This window comes from Medicago truncatula, chromosome 5 (assembly GCF_003473485.1).
Source record: "Medicago truncatula cultivar Jemalong A17 chromosome 5, MtrunA17r5.0-ANR, whole genome shotgun sequence".
NCBI lineage: Eukaryota > Viridiplantae > Streptophyta > Magnoliopsida > Fabales > Fabaceae > Medicago > Medicago truncatula.
The window spans coordinates 5,548,079-5,567,667 of record NC_053046.1 but is presented as its reverse complement, the minus strand read 5'-3'; the positions used below and the strand labels follow the sequence as shown (position 1 = coordinate 5,567,667).

At 32.0% G+C, this 19,589-nt stretch overlaps 2 protein-coding genes across 2 annotated transcripts; both read left to right on the top strand.

Moving 5' to 3' along the window:
- The first annotated feature begins 1,272 nt into the window (after positions 1–1,272).
- LOC11434455 (casein kinase II subunit alpha-2) lies at positions 1,273–8,043 on the top strand. Its single transcript, XM_003611563.4, has 10 exons — positions 1,273–1,674; positions 1,768–1,897; positions 3,307–3,501; positions 4,149–4,306; positions 5,696–5,786; positions 5,968–6,033; positions 6,708–6,790; positions 7,093–7,156; positions 7,242–7,310; positions 7,635–8,043. The coding sequence occupies exons 1-10, from the start codon at positions 1,346–1,348 to the stop codon at positions 7,692–7,694; spliced, it is 1,245 nt and encodes a 414-aa protein (XP_003611611.2). The 5' UTR covers positions 1,273–1,345; the 3' UTR covers positions 7,695–8,043.
- Positions 8,044–15,418: 7,375 nt separating this feature from the next.
- Positions 15,419–17,401, top strand: LOC11429411 (probable N-acetyltransferase HLS1-like). The gene is made up of 3 exons (XM_003611561.4): positions 15,419–15,941; positions 16,095–16,258; positions 16,389–17,401. The coding sequence occupies exons 1-3, from the start codon at positions 15,759–15,761 to the stop codon at positions 17,251–17,253; spliced, it is 1,212 nt and encodes a 403-aa protein (XP_003611609.2). The 5' UTR covers positions 15,419–15,758; the 3' UTR covers positions 17,254–17,401.
- Positions 17,402–19,589: the final 2,188 nt, after the last annotated feature.

The window sequence follows — 19,589 nt, the reverse complement described above, 5'->3', positions numbered from 1 at the left end:
ACTCCCACACTCAAGCCTTTAAAATAAAATTGAAAATACGATTTTGTCTTTAAACTAAATTGGGACAAGAACGGAAACCCAAACCCAGCCCATCTCGTGTCCCTTATTTTTGTTCTCGTTTATTTTATTTATCGGGTCAAACCCGATCCCTTGCGTGCAATACCAGGTCGGGGCTTGTTCGCCCTTACTATATAGGTGTTTGGATTGAGTAGCTTTTTGATTACATAAATTTTTATCATCACTTTTGATCTTTGTTTTTAAGTCAATTCATATATATCAAATGAAATTATTTATTTATTTTTTTGCTGTTATTTTTAGAATATTATAAGAATACCTTTCAAAAAAATTTAGAATTTCTGCAACAAAATATAATTTAAATATAAATTTTTGTGTTTTCGGCATTTAAAAATTTATAATTAATTCATGTTTTGTTAAAAAATTCTAATTTATTTTGGTAGATAACTTTATAATATTGTAAATAGTTTTGTAAAATTTCATTAAATTTTTTGAAAGATACATATGCTCTGATTTAAAAACATTAATCAAATGTGTGGACAAAAAACCTTTTGGGGTAAAAAATTGAAGAATTTTTTTATTAAGACCAAAACAAAAAGGTTAGAATATTTAAGAATTTTGTATACGAATAATATTCATTTTGTTTATTGTATGAGTAACCACAGCAGTACATCAATGTATCATAATTTTACAACAATGCACGATGATCATGAAAATAGTCTTTTACATTAAAATGTTTTTTTTTTTTTTTTTTTTTTTTTTGCGGTAAAAGAGGGCTTACACCCAAAAACGAAAAAACACCAATGAGTTACACGATATTTTTAGACATGCAAGCCCCAGAAAAATCATCATTCAATTTATTGTCATATTTATCTTTCAATTTATTACCATATTAATCTCTATAACTGCTTATTTAATATCACATGAGTCACTATACAAACAAGTTATCGTCAGCATTGATGAACTACTTTAACGTACCATTTTTGCTAACAAAATATTGGACTATTTTAAAATTTCGATAGATTATCGTGGTTTACCAAATTCACCGTTACCCTTTTCATCGGTCCAACAAACCATTTTAATAAAAAAAAAAAACTTTATTCGATCACATTTAAAAAAAAAAAAACTTTTTAAGTTTGTTTATCTAATACTACTACAACAAAATAAATTAGTTATTTCATATAATAATTTTTTTTAATTTTTTTATTTTTTATAAATGGGATCAAAGGAACAAGTAAATACTTTTTACAAATTTCTACGCGGTGTAAGAAAATGGGTTGGGTTTCAAAAAAGAGCAAATTGCGAAACTTAATTCTGCATTTGCGTTTTGATGGCCATTAGGCCATTCCAATCCACACTATCGCTCCAACGATTCTTCTCTATTTTCCGAACTCATCATTCAATCTCCTCCTCCGCCACCACCACCACCACCAACTTTCTACCACCCTTTTCCGTCCTCCGTTGCTTCGCAACTTCGTTCTCACAACCTCGCCGCCCCCAATATCCTCCTCCGCCGCCGCGGCCCGACACTCTGGCTCAACGAATCGGAAAATCCATTCGCCGCCCCGGCGCTTCCTCTAAGGCCAGAATTTACGCTGATGTCAATGTTGTTCGACCTAAGGAATATTGGGATTATGAATCTCTTGCTGTTCAGTGGGGGTAGCAATTCTCAATTCAATTCAATCCAATTCACACCGTTAATAATTTTATTTCTTTAAAATTATAATTTTTTTTTTTTTGTGAATTTTACAGGGAACAAGATGATTACCAGGTCTTGAAGAAGGTTGGAAGAGGGAAATACAGTGAAGTGTTTGAGGGTGTTCACTGTGGGAATGATGAAAAATGTATCATCAAGATACTCAAACCTGTCAGGAAGAAGAAGGTGCAATTTTGAATTCTGGGTCGTTTGGATTGACTTATTTAAGCTACTAAAGATAAGCATTTTTAAGACTATGATCCTGTTTGGATTGACTTATTTTTGAGCTCATGCGAAATAGCATACGGAAATAAACAAGTTTTTTTATGTATTCTTCATAAGCTCGTCAAGGTAGTTTATGAAAAAAAAGCAGCTTATGAAGATACAATTTTCGTTAGTGAGAATTTATGAATTTACATAAAAGCTTATTTATTTGCATAAGCTATTTTTCACGAGCTCAAAAATAAGCCAATCCTTACGGACCCTATGTTAGAATTTATGAAAATAGCTTATGACATGTTTTTAGACAGTTGTCAGCTTGTTTTTATAACCTCTAAAAGATAGCTAATGAAAACAACTTATAGCTTATACTAAAACAATTTAATTTAATCTTTTACTATAGAAATAACTCATACACAAGCGCTTATCATGATAAACATTTATTATATAAGCTGCAAATTAAGTTGTTTATCCAAACACGCCATGATTGTTGCTTTTCAATGGTGTTCCATGAATGTATTATTGTGTACTTGTGTTTAATTCATGCATGTAATGTAGTCACTAAGATCAATCATGGAAGGATGTGTATGAGTTTATATGGTATCATTGGTCATATGGCAAGTAGCTAAAAGAAATAAAACAGAACAGCTTTTCAATTTCTAGTTTAGTAGTTCTCTATGGATAGTATGCTCAATGTACTTTGGTAGCTTGGTCTTTGCATGAACTTCAATCCATTGATCACCTATTTTAATTGATTTGATGTATAGTTTTTACTAGATGGAGACATAATTTTAAGAGTTTAAAGTGCATGCATTTTCATTGTAAACTATTTTGACACTGAAAACCAATGAAGCAACCAACGAAGGTTGATATTTTGCCACATCATCCCACTTTTGTAACTGTAATTTAAATTTAATTAAATGAAGTAAGTAGCGAGTCTGTAATCTGTATTGGTTGTCAGTGTAAAATAGATCTTCCACTGACAACACATACCCCTTTAACTCTAATTTTAGCTAAAGCATAGGTTTCTTTAAGTTTTTCTTTGCACTAAAGGTGTTTAAAATTTAAATTACGCTCCTTTATTCTTCCTGCAACTAACACACAACACATGCCAATCTGTTGCATACTATGTTGGGAAATAAATTTTATTTTAGTGTTTCAGTCTTTCTTTGTTATTTTGGAACTGTCTTTGTATTTTTGGTTCGGATGTAAGTGGTCATGGTTCTTGAAAGTAATTAGCTACTCCATCATTTATTTCACTGTTTACAGTATGATTTCATTAAAAGTTGAAGATTTGTGTGCGTCTCTTTCCTGTCCTCTGGCTATATTATTTGTATGTATGAAAATCTTAAACATGCTCTTGATTCTAAATGCAGATAAAGAGGGAGATCAAGATATTGCAAAATCTCTGTGGAGGACCCAATATTGTAAAGTTGCTTGACATTGTTAGGGACCAGCAATCAAAGACCCCAAGCCTTGTATTTGAATGTGTTAATAACACCGATTTTAAAGTGCTCTATCCTACATTGTCTGACTATGATATACGATATTATATCTATGAACTTTTAAAGGCAAGTTTTTGTGCTTTCTTGTTTATCAAAGAGCAACACAATATCTATAATTCAATTTTGTTGTCATAATTGTTATCAAAGAGCAACAAAAGAAACAACGACAACCAAGCCTTATCCCACTAAGTGGGGTCGGCTACATGGATCAAATTATGCCATAGTGTTCTATCATAAACCATATTTGGATCCTACTCATTGACCTCTAAACCATATTTTATGAAATGAGAGCATTGTTGAAAAAAAGTTAATAAATGTTTTCTTGGTATTCTAAAGTGACAAATAATTTGAGACAAAAACATTTCAAATGAGGCACTGTAATGAGACAGAGGTAGTAATTGTAAAGTCTCGACTTGAAACACTACTAGTACGTTACAAGATATGCTCGCTAAATACAATGTTTCTGCATCTATCCATGTATGTCTGTTTTTGCGTCCTGTGAGTTTTCTTATTGATGTATTTAGCTATACATTCTCACATGGTCTGATTGGGGCATGTATTATTAATTTTTTTTTTTTTGAGGAAATGTATTATCATATGTTGTCAAGTTTGTGAAATATAATTGTATTGGTTTCTTCTTTTCAGGCCTTCCTTTATTTTTATTTTTTGTGGCTTTTAACATGGAAGAGTTATTTTTGAATCTTCTTTTACAGGCATTGGATTATTGCCACTCACAAGGAATCATGCATCGGGATGTAAAGCCACATAATATTATGATTGACCATGCGCAGCGTAAGCTTTGCCTGATAGACTGGGGACTTGCAGAGTTTTATCATCCCGGGCAAGAGTATAATGTCCGTGTTGCCTCAAGGTTTGTTGTGTTTCTTTTGTTGCTTTTTCCAATGTTTTAAAGTTGTAGAAAAACTTCCGCTGGTCTGACCCAGTAGATGAAGAGTTTGATGAGCTGGAAAACATTTATTTAGGCCCAAAATTATAGAGGGGTTGGGTTGCGGAAATCACTGCTTTAGTTGGTAATTTCTGAATACACTCTCATGACTTCATCAATCTTTTGATGGAATCAGGTTAGAGAGCAAATACGGTTTACAGACATAAAGAGGTTGGATCCGGATAGAAACCGGAAAACTGAAATGAAAACTGTTATTAACTGATATGGGATGAGCTTGAAGCTCTTTACAATGGAAGAAAAGTGCAACTGAAAACAAAAAATTACATCAGAGTTGCAAGAACTCCTATACCAGATCAGTATACTATTGCTCCTAAACCAGAGTTTCCCTCCTTACTGACTCAACCACTTTCTTGAGTGACTCTAAACTTTCCCTCCCTTGTCTTTTATAACAGAACATTCCCCCTAAAAATAAGGAGAATGTTAACTACCTCTTATTCCCTCAGCTCCTGCAACCTTCTAGAAGCTGTGTGTGTATGAGTCGGGCCCAATGATTGGGTCATCACATGTATTGGACCCTGGTGTCCTATCAGATCCCAGTTCAGAAATCGTTGCAGTTCACTCAGCCCTTGAAATTTATTTCTCAAGGATATTCACTTATTTCTTTGACGTACTTAATGGCAATTGCTTTAAATTTTGAGGGGATATTTGGGTTGGATATATTACACTGGGAGGATTTTCCTCACAGATTTTCTTTCTTCTTGCATCAGCCCCCTTTTAGATTTTAAGAATACTTTTAGGGGGTCCATTTTTATGAGAAATAGAGTCCCTTTTGGTTTTGTTTGATTTGACTCATATACTGGTATAGGAGTATTTGGAACCAATAACTTTGCGTGTTTTCTTGTAAATACTTTCTGGCTTCACAAAATCTTATATTCTTGCAAGAGTGTGAAATTCCTTTTAATGGAATCCTTCTGGAAATCCACCAGTCCCTCAGTGACATGCTGTGTATTTGTAGGGAATTTTTAGTGTTTAGTGCCAAGTTCCTTTTGGTTTAAAGAGAATTGCCACGTTGGATTTTTGAACACATACAAATCTGTCTTGGCTTTGTATACAGTAACAATGTATTGTCTCAAAATATAATCTAAGATGACACCTTTACATGTAGTTTGAGTTTGTTACTTTGGGTAATCTATGTATTCCTTTGAATGTTACTGTTTGTGTAGAGTATAACAGGTATTGTTGTCTTTGAGCTGTGTACAATAATCTTTAAGATGCTTCTCATTACCGAATCTTTATTATGAAGTTTCCTTGAAAAAACTATTATTTGACTCTTCACTTTATGCATTGTTGTAGATATTTCAAAGGTCCTGAGCTACTTATTGATCTTCAAGACTATGATTACTCACTTGATTTATGGTCTCTTGGTTGTATGTTTGCTGGAATGGTAAGGGGTCTACTCTATTATAATGCAATCTGATTTGTATCATTTAGGGTATAGGCATGGTTATCTCAAATTTCAGAACGATCCTTTACTTTCACCAATGCATCTCATTGATGTTTTCCTAAAATCAATATAATAGGGTACAGTTTTCTGTTATGCTTACCTGGTGTTTGCGTTTCTACAGATATTCCGGAAGGAGCCATTCTTTTATGGACAAGATAACTATGATCAACTAGTAAAAATAGCCAAGGTTAGTGAAGATTGTGAACCAGATATGGTGTAGTTTGAGCTAGATTTTTTGGGTTATTCACTTTTTTGGGTGATAATTTATTTATCAGTGCTTTTGCTTTGGGCCTGGCATCTACCAGTAACCTATTTCACAATTGAGATTTTTTTTTATCATATAAAATTGGGGAAGGGTGGAATTATTATTATCTAAAGTGGCAGCGATGTCCATCCTACAAGGGGATTTGAACTTTGTCCCTTGAAGTTAAAGACCAAACTCAGACCACTGAGCTGACACCTCATGAAATGTTATTTTGCAAGTGTTATTTATCACATGTACGCTGTATGGCTTCCCCTTCCCTATGTGTAGACATTTATCTTCTACATCAGGTGTTATCAAGTTTGTACCTCTTATTGGTTGTGATTTGGTCTTTGTACTGAAATGAAATTTCTCATTCTTGGCCTTTGAGAATGTCTATTTTTTGTGTCCAATTTCTGTTTCCAACTTGATCCCATCCTTTTTTATACAAATCATGCAGAACACTTAAATATATTTTTATTATCTAATAATAATTATTTATCACATGTACGCTGTCCGGGTTTCGAAACCCGGCCCCTGCATAAATTATGCAATGTACCTACCAACTGAGCTATGCTCACGGGGACGATTGATCAACTGTTTTATCCCTGCTGTAACAGGTACTTGGAACAGATGAATTACGTGCGTATCAGGACAAGTATCACATAGAGTTGGACCCACGTTATGCAGTGCTTATTGGGAGGTTAATTTCCATCTTTTACCAATGATGTATATTGGTTCTGTTCCTCTGAAGTGGGCAATTCACTTTAGAGGAAAAAGTGGGGAGTTATAGCCATTGATTTGAAAATCAGTAGTTGAAATTTAAACAGTGTCATAAATTCATAATTTGTTATTAGTTTACATGAATATAATCACAATTTCTACTGTTAAATTTTCTTACCTCTTAAAGTGAATCCCCACTTTAAAAGGGTCAAGTCTTCTGTGTATATGTTGCATTTGCTCACTAACCATTATTTTTCTAAAAGTGTTCTGATATTGTGGCAGGCATGACCGGAAGCCATGGACAAAGTTCATTAATATGGATAACCGACACTTGGCTGTTCCTGAGGTAGCATGTGTTCTTATTATTTCTGTTCTAGAATACCCATATGTTCATTGCTTCTCATTCTAAATTTATCCCCCCTTTTCTGAAGGCTATTGACTTTCTGGACAAGTTACTACAATATGATCACCAAGAACGGCTCACTGCAAAAGAAGCTATGGTAAGAAGCCAAATCTTTGGCATTTTAACATTTTCATCGTTGAAATAGGTTCAGTCATCAGTGACACATAGATTTTTGGAATCCAGGCTTCTAATATGATCTGTATCTAGCCATTAATTCATCTGAACCACCATCAATTAATTTTGCCATGTTTGGATTTTCTTCCCCTTTGGGCTTTGTGGATAAAATCATGTTGGGAATTTATTACAAAATCCTATTTGGACTTTCTCAGTTTCTACTACCTGGTCCATCTTGCACACAATTATTTGACAATATGAACTTGTTTCACGTAGTGTTGCTTTAATAAATATTCAATGCTTGCAGGCCCACCCCTACTTCAGTCCAGTGAGAAATGCAGAAAGCAGTAAAACTCGCACACATTGAGTTGTTGATACCTTGTTTGAGATATCTTACTTGCTTTTGGTCAGGGTCCGAGAATTTTCAAATATGGTGACTCTTGATTTTAAGAGATTCTGCCCTCAAGCTTCATCGGAACCCCCATCTCCCGTTTTGGGCAAAATCCAGGTCTTGGTGATTCCATTTTGGTGTGTGCTTCAAATTTGTGAATGCATTAACTCCATCTCAGTGAAGTTTATACACTAGTGTTTGCTGTAACTGGTCAAATTTGTGAGTTCCTTATTCTTTTGTAGTCTTGAAGAAAATGGTAACAGTTGAGTTTAATTAGTACAAAATATTTCATTTTTTTTAACAAGTTCTCATTACCTTTCCAATATACTATTTGAAATATTGTACCTATAGGCGTCTAAACTGGTGATATAATAATTGCATAATTATTGCAAGGCTTTAGAAAGCGCATTTGAATACAAGGACATCGCAAGTAACCGTCCCCAAGCTTCACCCTCCCTTATTTAACTGTCATTTAATAATGAAAAGAACATAAACTATACACACTTTATTTATGATTAAATAAAAAGTATCAGAAACAAAAATTACCTAATTTTAGAAAAATGTTACAATAAGTTGTTATAACTTATAACTTACAGATTAAATAAATGTTAAACTTTTTGGGGTATGTTAAAAAACTTAAATGATATAAAAAAAATAATTAGAATTGGAACTGATCAAATTATATACATCACGATAAATGATATTACAAAATATTAGTTAAATAAAATTTGATCAGTAGTTGCATTTTAATCGGCAGTCTGACTGTTTCTCTCAAAAAAAATAAAATCGGTGGTCTGACTGTTTAAATTTTATTAGAGAATAGAAAATTTCATTCTAAAGTTTTTCATATATATAGAGAGAGATAATTACTGTTAAGTTAGCAAATGTTGGTTCACAAAATTTGTAGTTAGACCTAGCACACCTCCTCGCCTCGTCATTATTGGTATTGGTGTGTATAAATGGTGAGAGGTTTTGGATAGTGGAAACTTGATACTAGATGACTCAACAAATCTTAAAGGAGACTATGATGTAATATTATAATTTGGTCTAACATAACCTACAAAACCGATTTATGAAGTGAAAATTATCCCATTGATAAACATATATGTCTTTCAATATAAACACCCTTTAATACTGACCTTCAAACGAGTGAGATTACTTTGCTCCAAATTATATTGGGAAATATTTCTTTCTTTTGTAATTGTTTGGCCTACACAATTTGTACTAGAGTTTTGTATTGCTTCGTGCAAATTTCAGTTCCTACAAAGCAGCGATAAAAAGAGTTAAGGAGTTAATAGTTCGATCCTATAATTCCTTTAAGAAAAAAAAGTTCGATCCTATTAAAAAAAAGTTAAAAGTCTTGTGTTAAATCATTGTAAGAGAAAATACTAATAACAATTAATATATTAAAATTTGTCATTAAAAATATAAATATATATATTTGTATTCACACACCTAACTATAATTAGGTCAAACACCTCCATCCGTTTCTAATAAATTGGTCCTTTAATTTATCTTTGTAACAAATTAATCTTTTAATCTACTATTTTGTAAGATATTGATCATTTAAATTATAAAACATTTATATTGCTATTTGTTTTTCATCCATCTTCGTTAAAAAGTTCTTACGTTACCATTTAACATTGAGGTTGCATGTCTAAAAAGTGTTTATGACAACAAACATGATTAATTACAAATATTTTCTCCTTCTTATTTTCTAATTCAAACTTAATTTTAACGATAAATGTTTAATGAACAATATTATAAATTAAGTAATCGATTAATTTTGTTTCAAGCCAACACTGAATATACAATTATGAATCCTAATTTGAGAGTAGTGAATTTGAACTCACTAACTTAACATTAAACGTCCACATAAATACTTTTTAACCAAATTTAATGAAAAAAAGTGTAATTGTGAAAATATTTTATAATTTAAAGGACCAACTAGTTGTAAAACAAACTCTTTTTTGTTGGAAGAAGGTTGCAAAACAAAATTAAATGGCTGACCTATTAAAAAAACATCTTACTTCAAGAACCATAGAAACATTTGGCCATATGACTATTAACAGCTTGTTATTTACACACCTAACTATACAAGCGAGACTAAAATGAGGAACAGAAGTGGAAGATAATAATTGGAGACAAGGATGCGACATATAAATATCGAGATAGTGTTGTTTATGGAACATTTGGCACATAAGACAATATCGTGGACGTGGAACAATACTGGCGGGACCAGACCATCTAACTCTCGCATCAAGAATGTATGCACTATATTATATTATTATTATCTTATGAATTTGATTGTCAATTTTAAAGCAACTGAAAAAGGTTGATATATATCAAAATGGTTATGAAGAATAAAGTATGTTGAAGTTGTGTTTTTTCTTTTCAATTTGGTTTTGGCAAGACAAAGCAATCAAGGTAAGCAATTAAATATCATGCACCATGGACATTTGGTCTACCACTCACCTTCCCTCTATCTATTAGAAGGGTCTTCTTAACTTGTGTAATTAACACATAAGTTAAGAAGCTAAAAAATAACCAAAAGATAAATTTTGTCTTGAAAAAAATATTTTTTTAAATTTTTAAAACATTAATACACAGTTAAAAAAAAATAATCTTTAATTTCTTAAGGGTATAAGTTAGCATTTCCCAAATTAAAACAGAGACGCTTCGAGAATTTTAGTTGCTAAGTGATGAGAATTATATACAAGAAATAAGGTGTCTTCTCATCATAATTAAGAAGGAAAAACGCTTCTCATATGGGACACATTAACAATAGTAATATTAATTAGTGATATTGCCATAAAAAACAAAATAATTAGTGATATTGAGGTTTTAAAATGCCACTTTTGATGCATTAACGAGATCGATATTGAAAGCCAACAGTTTAATATTTATTATAAGGTTTAGTTGTAATTTTGGCTCAAGTATCATGATTGAGCGTCCTCATGAGCTTAGCTCAGTTGGTTGGAACAATGCATAAAATATGCAAGGTTTGGGGTTCAAACCCAGCAAATTTTGGCTCCCAATAATTTTCTTTGTAATTTTGCATCTATTTCAATTTTTTTTTCTAAAATTTATCTTTAGGTGACTTGTTTGACTTATCTCTCAAATTAAAAATTAAAAACGCCAAAAACCAATTGTGGGAACGAATTAAGTTTCTAGGGTTTCAAAGTTTTTTTTGCTTATGGGATGGGATGGGATAGGCGCCACCAGGTTCATAATGATATCAGTTTTTGTGAGCGCAAAAGATGTAAAAGATCACAACCTATTAATGTACAAGAAATTGACTAGTAGAATTTTAATGGGTAGTTACTTAAGTGGGTTGGCAATATTTTGTTTAGTGGCATGGCATTTTTCTCCAGCGCATACTTTGCCTTATGTTATTTTGTCACCTCTTGGATTGATGCGTGGGTGACCTTAGCATGGCCAAGTGATGGGGCACGCATGCTCATGAATGGATGATGTGATAATGGTAATTGCATGGTGCCTAATGAGGTGGCAATATAAAGGCGTTCTCGACTAATCAAGGACTCATATTTACGCAATTGAGATCAAATGATTAATGAACTCTACCAATGATAAAATATTCAAAAGACTCTGAGTTTAATTTCTTGATAAAATAATTTTTTATCAGACTTTACTTACCTCTCAATCGAACTTCGGATTATCTAAACTGTTTTTTCTTGAAAATCAATGGGTTAACACCACAAAAAGACCCATGACTTTCCCTTAGCGTCGGATCCTCTCGGACTCCTAACACCTCAACGGCTAGTAACAATTCTTCAATGATCACTTGATCCAAATTTGGCGCTTCGTCGTTTGTAACAGCCACTCCATCAGTCTCCGACCTATAAAAATCATCCTTCATCATAATGCAAGGTACATACACATCTTTTCCACTTGATACTTGTCACTCTTTGCTCTCTTAATTAAGCTTTTTTAAAATAAAATAACAATTAGCAAATATCAGTAGTTAGTTGTTAGATTAATTTGTTTTCTTTCGTTTGAGTTTGATCAAAGACCTTCAACTCCTTATATCATAGCACAAAGTAGTTGAACTATCCAATCTCCCTCTCTGCTCTCTTGCTAACTTGAACATAAGTGTATTTGTAGGCACCATCCTCAACATCCATCATGAAGGACGGTGTTCAAAATTAGACAATCAATCCATCATAAATGGCCATACTATTTTTTTTACAACATAAACCGTAATACTATATTTTGTGTATAAAGGTAAATTCGTGCATCAAAGTTTTTACTCTAGCCGACGATCTACGACTACCATAGCAACCACTGCCAGCAAATCCATATAAATCTTCAACGTTCAGAGGCAATTTTGTGGTGGCAGGAGGTGAAAATAGGAAAAAATAATCGCTATAGCTGTTCATTATTGTCGGTATGTTCCCAAATTTTACCAGGTTGCTAAGAAAATCCTGTCTCTAACAAATGATTCACACCACATGTTGATCGACAAAAACATGAACCGCATGTATCCTTTGATCGATAGAATTAAGTTATAGATAAAAGAGTAGTAGAAACGAAGGCACGATATAAGGCTCATTGTGATACTAATAGTTAGATTAGATAAAGAGCAATTGCACAAATTAATTCGGATACTATATATCATACCATCACTAAACTTTAAATATATATATATATATATATATATATATATATATATATATATATATATATATATATATTATTCATTTTATTCTTTTTTTAATGTTAGTGTAACATCCAAGACGACTTTTAAGTCACCCATCCTAAAATTGTTCCTAGTCAAGCACGTTTAACAAATTCTTATGGTTTGGGCTACCAAAAAGAATAAACATATTGTTGGTATACGTAGTACCAAACAATTTTTTATAAGTTTTCCTTCAATTATACAATCTCATACCTACATGGTTTCATGAACCATCTCATTCCGATGTGATTCAGTTGTTGAGAAGCTGCCAAGAGCCACTTAGTGCTATGCCCTGTGCACCGACGATCACTCACTCTGCTCGTCAGTCTTAGGCGTTACAGTTAATGTTAATAAGCATCTAACAAAATATTGATGACAATAGATATCAGAAGTTACACATTGAATAAAAGAGTGGGTGTTGAAAAATATATATGAGAGTAGGTGTTGAAAAAAATTAATAAATTCATCTACTAATTTGTAATAAGTCTTATATTTAGGATCAAATATTTTTTTAAATGATATTCTAATTAGAGATGGATAGAGTATACAAATATCATCCTATAAATCTTAGTTCAACTGATAAAATGTCGAAATTGTTAGACCGGAAGTTATGACTGAGATTCGAACTCGATACCTCCACTTTATGTATGTGAGTTTTTTGATGACTTTGTTATCTCGTTAAAAAGAGTATACAAGTATCATTTCACCTTGTTAGAATTGTGAATGAAAAAAAGTAAAGAAAAAAAGTTACAGAATGATAGCAAACAGGGTCATGAGTTCTCATGATGGCAAATTGGCAACGGATCCTTCCGTTAAAAATTAATACTAATGATTAAAAATTCAATTAAGAGAACAACTCCACAAAAATGCGCAGCCATAGCCCATAGCCGCCACTTCATCTTCTCTTTGCCCCATCCCTTGCTTTTCCTAATGAATATTGATGGATAATGCACTATCGATTTACTTTAAAAAAATATCAAGGTTTAATTTCAGTTTTAATCCTCATATTTTTATTATTTTGTAGAATTGATTACTCTATTTTAAATTTAACAATTTTGGTTCCTCGATTATATTTTTGAACTATAAAAATGTAATGTGATAAATTTTAACAATAATTCTACTTAAAGCGGAGAAAATTATCCCGAATACAAAGCGAATGAATTTGATTGGCCAGCTATAACCACCACCCTCCTGTTTTCCACAAAATCCGGAATTTAGTGATGACAGCATCTTTGCAAATCACACCTCGGGATAGATTCGTGGTAAATATTTTTGCGGTAAATAGCACCGCTGAAATTTTAAATGTCATGGAATATCATCTGAAGTTAAAAAAAAATCAACATCGATGAAATTGTATCAAAATTTTCTTAAAAATTTCATTTAAAACATATCACATCTCAATATTTTAGACAAAATATTTGATAAAGGGACCAAAATTGTCGAATTTTAAAATAGAGGGACCAATTTAACAAAATAATAAAAATAAAGGGACTAAAACTACAATTAAATCAAATATTAACATGTGTCGTAAAGAATTATCATAAATCCCTACACGTCTCCTACAGATAAATTGTAATGCATTAAAGATAAAAATTATGTCTTCCAATTTGCTTTTTTTTTTTTTTTTTTTTTTTCTTATTACAAGTGGGTCAGTGCCCAAAGAAAAAAGACAACTACCGCTTAACCATCCGTGGTGTGAAAATACCAATAGAATCAGCTAACATTAACAAACTAATTTGAGCAGGACAATGCTCATATAAAACTAAGGAAATACCCCCTCACAAGTCACAAGCTCATATACAAACTAATTTATTTTCTCTTAATAAATACATATTATTTTTGAAAACCTGGACACATGTTTGTAAGACCCATGATTTACACATATTTTGGAGAGATGTAGATAATATTTTTTTAACAAATTAACATATTATTCCATATGTCTCATTTTGCGCCTTATTAAAATATTTACTTAAATGCTTGACAAAAAAAAATTACTTAACTTTATACCATCAATAAAAATATAAAATATAGTGGAATGAAAAATGAAGTTGGCGAGATAAAGCAAAAATGAAAAGATGTAGAGCAAAGAGAATGGATACAGACGTTTCCAAATTTTTTATTATTTTAACCGGATGGAAATTATTTTATACTAATACTAAGACAGAAAGTGAAAGCCAATATGCAATAGTAGTAGATTCTAGAGAGAGAACTTAAAATAAAAAATAAATAAAAAATGGTTAAAAAGTTCAGGGGACGACAAAAAAACTTTGTATATTATGATTAATCTGTCATTGGAAAATCTATATTCAACTAAATGTTTTCTTTGATAAATTAAAATTTGATTCCTTCAAAAACATAATTAAATTTAGATAGTTTTTGACAACAATTAAAATTTAGATTAAAGAGACAAATTCCATGCAAAATAAATGAATATTATTAATTTGATTAGAATTTCTTTAATTTTATAAATAGATAATATATAAACTTGTTTTAATTTACACACGAGAAAGACTTAATATTAGAGCACTGCTATTTCTAGCGAGAAATAATAGGGCGAAAATTTTACGAAGCATGCACACCTTAAACTAGCAGATATCAAATCCTCTTCGATCCTTTTCAATAACCAACATCAGATTTCCTGATTTTGTAACCGTTAATCATAATAGCATTTCCATCATTATAAGGCTCAACACCCACATCTATAAAAGACTTCATCGTTATCGTCATAAGATACACAATTTCAATCCTAAAAGTCTTTTACTATTTGCTCTATTATTGATTTGAGAGTCAAAATATTTGCAGATATCTCCAACTCGTATCACAATGATTGTTCCATTTGAGGCACCATCCATCTAACAAAGTGTTACATTACATTCAACAAATTATATTTGGGTAAAAAAAAATTTGAACAAAATATATACTTACGGTACCACTATTACCACAAAATAAATTAAACAAGATATAGAGTGACCAGTAGTAGTACCTATCATTTTCTCCTTGTCTCTCTCTCCCCATCGTCTTCTCTTCCTATTCTCTCTTATTTATATATTCTAGATTAGATATCTGATGATATTCCAAATTGGTGCAAGCAAACTAATCGTCGCGTATGATACTTGACCCCTCATTTCTGTCTCCTACCTATTCCGATTTCTTCGTAGCATTGCTTATAGCACACTGCACAATCATCTTCAATATTACTATTTCTTCACTCATACAAGTTACAACTACATAATAGCAACACCTTCCATCTATATATATAACTTCATATTACATTCTCCACAAACATACACCATTATTCTCCCATTCTTTTTTCTTCTATAGAATCATATATACTTGCAATTATGAGAGTTGATGTATCCGTTAGTGTGATTGTTCGAGAATTCGAAGTTAATAAAGACAAAGAAAGAGTAGAAGCAGTTGAAAGGACATGTGAAGTTGGACCTAGTAACCAACTTTCTCTCTTCACCGACATGCTTGGTGACCCCATTTGCAGGGTCCGCCACTCACCTTCTTACCTCATGCTGGTATATATTCACAAAAATCATTCATTTTCACTATTCTATTACTTACATTCTTCTCTCTATTATGTTTGCGCGCTTTTCTTAATCCGTGTGAATTGGTTATTTTGTTTTGTAACTGACCAAAGATATGATACACTATGTTCTTGGTTTCAACAGGTGGCTGAAATTGATAAAGAAATAGTTGGAATGATAAGAGGATGCATAAAAACAGTCACATGCGGTAAAAACCTCTCAAGATCGAAAACATCTGTCACTAAACACATCCCAATTTACACCAAACTCGCTTACATTTTAGGCCTTCGTGTTTCTCCTAATCAACGGTACGCTACCAACATATCAAATGTTTATGCAACTCTATTTGAGCTGTATCTACGAGACAATGTTGATGTTATTCACAGTTTTTATTAATATTAACTAGAGTATATTTTTGTAATGTTTTTGATGGTGCAGTAGAATGGGAATAGGGTTGAAGCTAGTGAAAAAAATGGAGGCATGGTTTAAAGATAACGGCGCTGAATATTCATATATGGCAACGGAAACCGAAAATTTAGCGTCCGTTAAACTCTTCACTGAAAAATGCGGTTATACAAAGTTCCGTACACCGTCAATTCTCGTCAACCCCGTTTACGCTCACAGAACAAAAATTTCTAGAAAAGTCACCATCATTCCGTTAACTCCTTCTGACGCCGTTATTTTCTACCGTAACCGTTTCTCTACCACAGAGTTTTTCCCTAATGACATTGATGCTGTCGTTAATAACAAACTTAGTTTAGGTACTTTTCTTGCCGTACCAAGTGGGTCCTACAGTGTCAAAACATGGCCTGGCCCAGATAGGTTTCTCTTGGGCCCACCTTGTTCTTGGGCTATTTTAAGTGTTTGGAATTCTAAAGAGGTTTTTAAGCTCGAGGTACGTGGCGCGTCGCGCGTTAAACGTGGCCTTGCTAAAACGACACGTATTTTGGACCGGGCATTGCCGTGGTTGAAGGTGCCATCGGTTCCGGATTTGTTTCGGCCTTTTGGGTTTCATTTTTTGTATGGGCTTGGGGGTGAAGGCCCAAAGAAGTTGAAGATGGTTAAGGCTCTTTGTGAGTTTGCACATAATTTGGCTATGGAATGTGGGTGTGGGGTTGTGGCTACTGAGGTTGCTTCATGTGAACCATTAAGGTTTGGTATACCTCATTGGAAAATGCTATCTTGTGCCAATGATTTATGGTGTATTAAGAGGCTTGTTGATGATTATAGTGATGGTTCTATCGGTGATTGGACTAAGTCTATGCCAGGGATCTCCATTTTTGTGGATCCTAGAGAGATTTAAGATGCCGTCGTTGCAGTTACACTGTGAACTTTTACCTTATATTGAAATATGACAGTCGAAATTGCATTTGTAATATCGTTGTGTAAACCTCAAAATCTTTTATATCGTGGTTACAATTACGATTACAGTTGCAAACTGCAATTTAAAATCATGGTCTATAGTCTTTTTCTATTTGTAGTTTTTTTTTTTCAATCTTATTTTTCTCTAGTTTTTTACTCTATCCTTAAAATCTGTATACTTTATGAAATATATTATCTAGTTAGGTAGTGTCTTATTAGAAGATGGGAGTGGACTCAATGGAGAGAATTCAATTGAGGTATATATGTGAATTTTTGTTAGTTAAGTTGAAGGAATATACCCATTCTCATTCACAATCCTTTTGTCGTTATAAGAATATAGCTTTTTGGTGAATGGATGTAGCCATTTTAGAATTTTATAGTCTATCATATATCTTTTTGTATTTGTACTTGCTTAATTGTATTATAATAGGTTAATATTCTTATATTCTACAAAATCTAAAATAATGGAAATTTGGAATCTATGACTATGCTACACAGTTTTATAGTGGGTTATGTGGCTATAAGAGGAGGTGAGTGATATCAACTCGTGTATGAATCCCAATATCATTTTGTTTGGACATGTCTATATGTTGCCAAACTTTTCCTAAACCTTTTGACATTAATAATATTTATAATATCTTCTGTCGTTTGATAATAATATGCACACAACCAGGCCAAATATGATCTTATCCTGCCCAACTTTGTTTCATGATTGATTTAGTTTTTGGTATTTTTCTTAATGGGGGAAGCATATGGGTCAAATGGCTCCCACATTAAGCTTAGTTCTAGCCAATATATACAGGTATTTAATTTGGCCTTTTTGAGATTCTCTTTTTATATTAAAATAAGCAGGTATATGATTTTAATCTAACATGTATAATTGGACATGCTTTATAGTTTCATTATGAAACTAGAACTTGACTTGAGTTATTTAACGTTGGTTCTTCTTGCAGTTGAATATAAACTTCCGCTGAGAATTTTTATTTATAATAATGTTATAGAAGTAAGTAAATGAAAGAGGAAGTATCAGCAGTGTGACTCTGTATTGATTTTTTATGTTGACCTTTAAATTTTCAATTTGTAACGTAAGGGCCATGAATATGACTTGATGTGATAAAAAGAGATTGACAATTGTACCAAAAAAGAAAAAAATAAAAGAGACTGACAAAATAAAATGTTGAATGCTTTTTTGGAAATTAGAAATGTACCTGTATCATTGTTCAGTTTTGTATGAAAATGTTAGATGTACAGACCATATGATCAAATATGTCGGTTGAGTTATTTGAAAGGGAGGGAGTACTTATTTTTGGGTCAAGTACACTTCGTGGTTAAATATTTATCATTAAAATGAATGAATGAGAAATACTAGATTTGAATATGAGATCCCTACATAATAGAACATATTGTTTGTATGAACACATTCTTTTTAACCATGATGTGAAATATCTAACAAATGTTAACGATGACTAATTTTCATTTTTATTGGATAACTTGACTGACCACTCTTAACGGAGTGTCTCCTTTCAACCTTTTTTTTATCCAGAAAATTTGAATATGTCACTATGTTTAAGGATCAAACCAATGTAATATTGTCAATAGCAACACTTTTGTGAGTTATTTTTTTCTTAATCTATTTGATAATTGTCTGTAAAATTATAAATAAAAATTGAAAATATTACGTAAATCTTAACTCTTTCATTATTTTCAAATAAATCCATCTTAATTTTGATTATTAAAATCTTAACCTGTATATTTATTTTATATATTATTTTGACTTATTTTATAAAATTTAATAAGCCAACAAAAGAATCTCATGAAATGTTTTGGTTAACTAGATTGGCAGAAGACTGCAAAAGATTAGACAGATAATTTTGGTTTGGTTTTGTTTTTAATAATGTTTATTTTTTGTTTTTTAGAGGTACTGTAGGCACATAGTAGAAAACTAGTAATATGTGAAAGTAATGGTCAAAGAAAATATAACTGTATGTAGCAGTAGACTATCACGAGAATTAACAAATTGATTGACAAATGAACTCTACTAATTAATGTTGAATCATTTCTAAGTTTAATTTTTAGATATAACATTAGTTGACAAAATTTGTCGAACTTTAGATTATTAAAGTCATTTTTTCTATAATATGAAGGATTAAAAACAAAAATAGAACTCTCGCCAGAATTGCACCAAAATGATCATATTACCAACTCACTACTCACATGCGGCGTTAGTTAGGACTTAGGAGGGAGGGTCTAGTGTGAGATTGGACTGATCTATTAATT